This window comes from Monoraphidium neglectum (genome assembly GCF_000611645.1).
Source record: "Monoraphidium neglectum strain SAG 48.87 unplaced genomic scaffold scaffold06432, whole genome shotgun sequence".
Classification (NCBI taxonomy): domain Eukaryota; kingdom Viridiplantae; phylum Chlorophyta; class Chlorophyceae; order Sphaeropleales; family Selenastraceae; genus Monoraphidium; species Monoraphidium neglectum.
Window position 1 is genome coordinate 1 of NW_014007208.1, and position 2,244 is coordinate 2,244.

At 66.2% G+C, this 2,244-nt stretch overlaps 2 protein-coding genes across 2 annotated transcripts; both read right to left on the reverse strand.

Annotated features, from left to right (window-relative positions):
• Window positions 1–40: 40 nt before the first annotated feature.
• MNEG_16497 (hypothetical protein) lies at window positions 41–1,134 on the reverse strand (the record flags this gene model as incomplete). The annotated part of the gene is made up of 4 exons (XM_014035032.1): window positions 41–196; window positions 572–721; window positions 938–995; window positions 1,085–1,134. 4 exons carry the CDS (start codon window positions 1,132–1,134, stop codon window positions 41–43), a joined length of 414 nt encoding a protein of 137 aa, XP_013890486.1.
• Window positions 1,135–1,657: 523 nt separating this feature from the next.
• MNEG_16498 (hypothetical protein) lies at window positions 1,658–2,227 on the reverse strand (the record flags this gene model as incomplete). Its single annotated transcript, XM_014035033.1, has 1 exon — window positions 1,658–2,227. A coding segment is annotated over one exon (570 nt), but the record flags the coding sequence as incomplete, so codon positions are not given.
• Between the last annotated feature and the right edge of the window lie 17 nt (window positions 2,228–2,244).

Genomic DNA, 2,244 nt, shown 5'->3' on the forward strand with positions numbered 1-2,244 from the left:
AAGCAATCCCCCCCCAACCCCAATAAAACACCACCGCCCCTCACCCGTAGGAAGGCCTGCCCGCGAACTTGTCGTTGCGGCGGTACTTGGCGACCCAGGTGTTGATGCCCTTGCGCACCTCGGCCACGCGCTCCTCGCGGTCGGGCGCGTCCCTGGGCAGGGCCACGGCGTCCCTCACCAGCTGCAGCACGTCGTTCTGGTGTGGTTGCGCGCAAAGTGTGTGTGTGTGTGTGTGTGTGTGTGTGTGTGTGTGTGCGTGTGTGAGAGAGAGAGTGTGTGTGTGTGTGTGCGTGCATGTGTGCGTGTGTGTTTGAGGAGGGGAGGGGCACATGATGAGCGCACGCAGGCAAGGGTGGTGACTTTTGTTGCTGGTGCAGTCAGGAGAAGGGTGCAGATACTGAATGAACGTAAAATTGGAGGCTGGCGAGGGATTTGCGGTCGGGAGGGGAGAGCGGAGCGCCGCGCATGCTGCATGCGTGCTGCATGCGTGATGGGGCGCGGGGAGCAATGTCCTGGCGTCGCCCACTCTCCGGGCAGCGCACGTGCGAGCGGTTCAGCCGTTGCCGCGCACCGTGTCCTTGGTGTACTGCTCAGCCGCCTGCGCGCCGTCGCCGCCGAAGCCCAGGAACGCCTGCGCCGGGGCCGCGGCCGAGAGCGCGCCCGCCAGCAGCACAGCGGCGGCGGTGCCGCCGACCTGGCGGCGCGACGCTGTGGGCTCCGCCTGCAGCCAGGTGGAGGGTGGCGATGTGAATCCGATGCATGGGGGTGAATGCCTCATGTTGGGGGTCCAAAATTGAGGGGCAGCAAGGGTCAGCTGCCATTGCATTTGCCACAGGGCTGCTGTCGATGCTGGATCAGGGAGGGGAGGGGGGCCACACACTCTGGCGCCCTCGGTGGATGCTCATTGGCTCCCAGAGCGAGCCCAAGGTGTCCTCACCTGGGATGCCCGAACCACAACTGCGCCACGGGACGGGCGGGCAGAAACAGCCGCGGGCCTGCGGAAAATGGCAAGGATCTCATCGAGACGAGCCCGCAGGGGCGGTGGAAATCGAGCAACCTATCTTAAGCAATTGTCTGCCCCTACCTCCGCTGCTGCTGCACGCTGACCGCGCGCGTTGAGCTGGAGATCATCATGTTGACAAGCACAGGTATAGGAGATTTGAATCAAATCTCTCTATGTCATTTGGAATTAGGGGCTCATGTAGCCATCCGTCGATCGAATGGTGCATGCAGGCAAGGGGGGCACCTGCCTGGCACCTCGCCCGCGTGCATCGCCAGCATGGAAGCATGACATGGCAGGGCTGTAGCTCAAACCCGGCGCGGCCCCTGAATGCCGCTCATCAGCTTGGTGAGAGTGTCAGCTCAGGATGCAGGTTGCAATTGCGGTGGTGCTGCGTCATGTGCGGTCTGCCGCGAGCGTTGACCGGCGTCCCATGCCGACATCACCCCCAGGACCCCGCTCCCCCTCACCCAGCGGCGGTCTGACAATACGCCACACCGCAATGCCAGCCGGTCACATATTACTGTAAAAAAACACAGCCCTATCTGAGTCAGGGCGGAAAAGCCGTTTGAGGGACCCCCACTACCACAGGTGTGATTGTTCCCCCTACTGTACCCCCAAAATCAGGCAGTGGGCTGACGCTGCGCGGCCGACGACCCATGCTATGCCGTCCAAAGCATGTCCCGCTCGCAGCGCACAAAGCAGCCACGGCTGCTCACGAACACGCTGCAGGGCTCGGGGAGCCGCCAGGCCCCGCCGCCGCCGCCGCTGCCATCTCCGCAACCGCTGCCGCCCCGCACCCTCAGCTGCCACCTGCGCCGCGCCCTGCCGCTTGGCGCGGGCGCCTGCTCCTCCGCGACAAGCGCGCCGCCATACACGATCAGCAGCAGCTGCGAGCGCCCTAATTCTGCAGACAGTATCAGGGGCTCCTGCCCGAAAACCGCCTCCCCGCAAACAACGTTGCTGTTGCCCTCGCCGTGGCCGCGGGTGTAGCCGAGGCCTGAAGCCTCGGCGCCGCCGCCGCCGCCGCCGCCGGATCCACCAACGCAGCCGGCCGCCACCGCCTCGCTGAAGGCCTCGAAGCAGAACCCGCGCCGCGGCAGCCGCACCAACGCGACGCGGCACAGCGCGCGCAGCCGCGCACACAGCCGCGACATCGGCTCGCCGCCGAGCGGCAGGTCGCTGCACGGCGGCGGCCGCGCGGCCGCCGCCGGCGCCTTTGGCTGCCTCGAACGGCCGCCAGC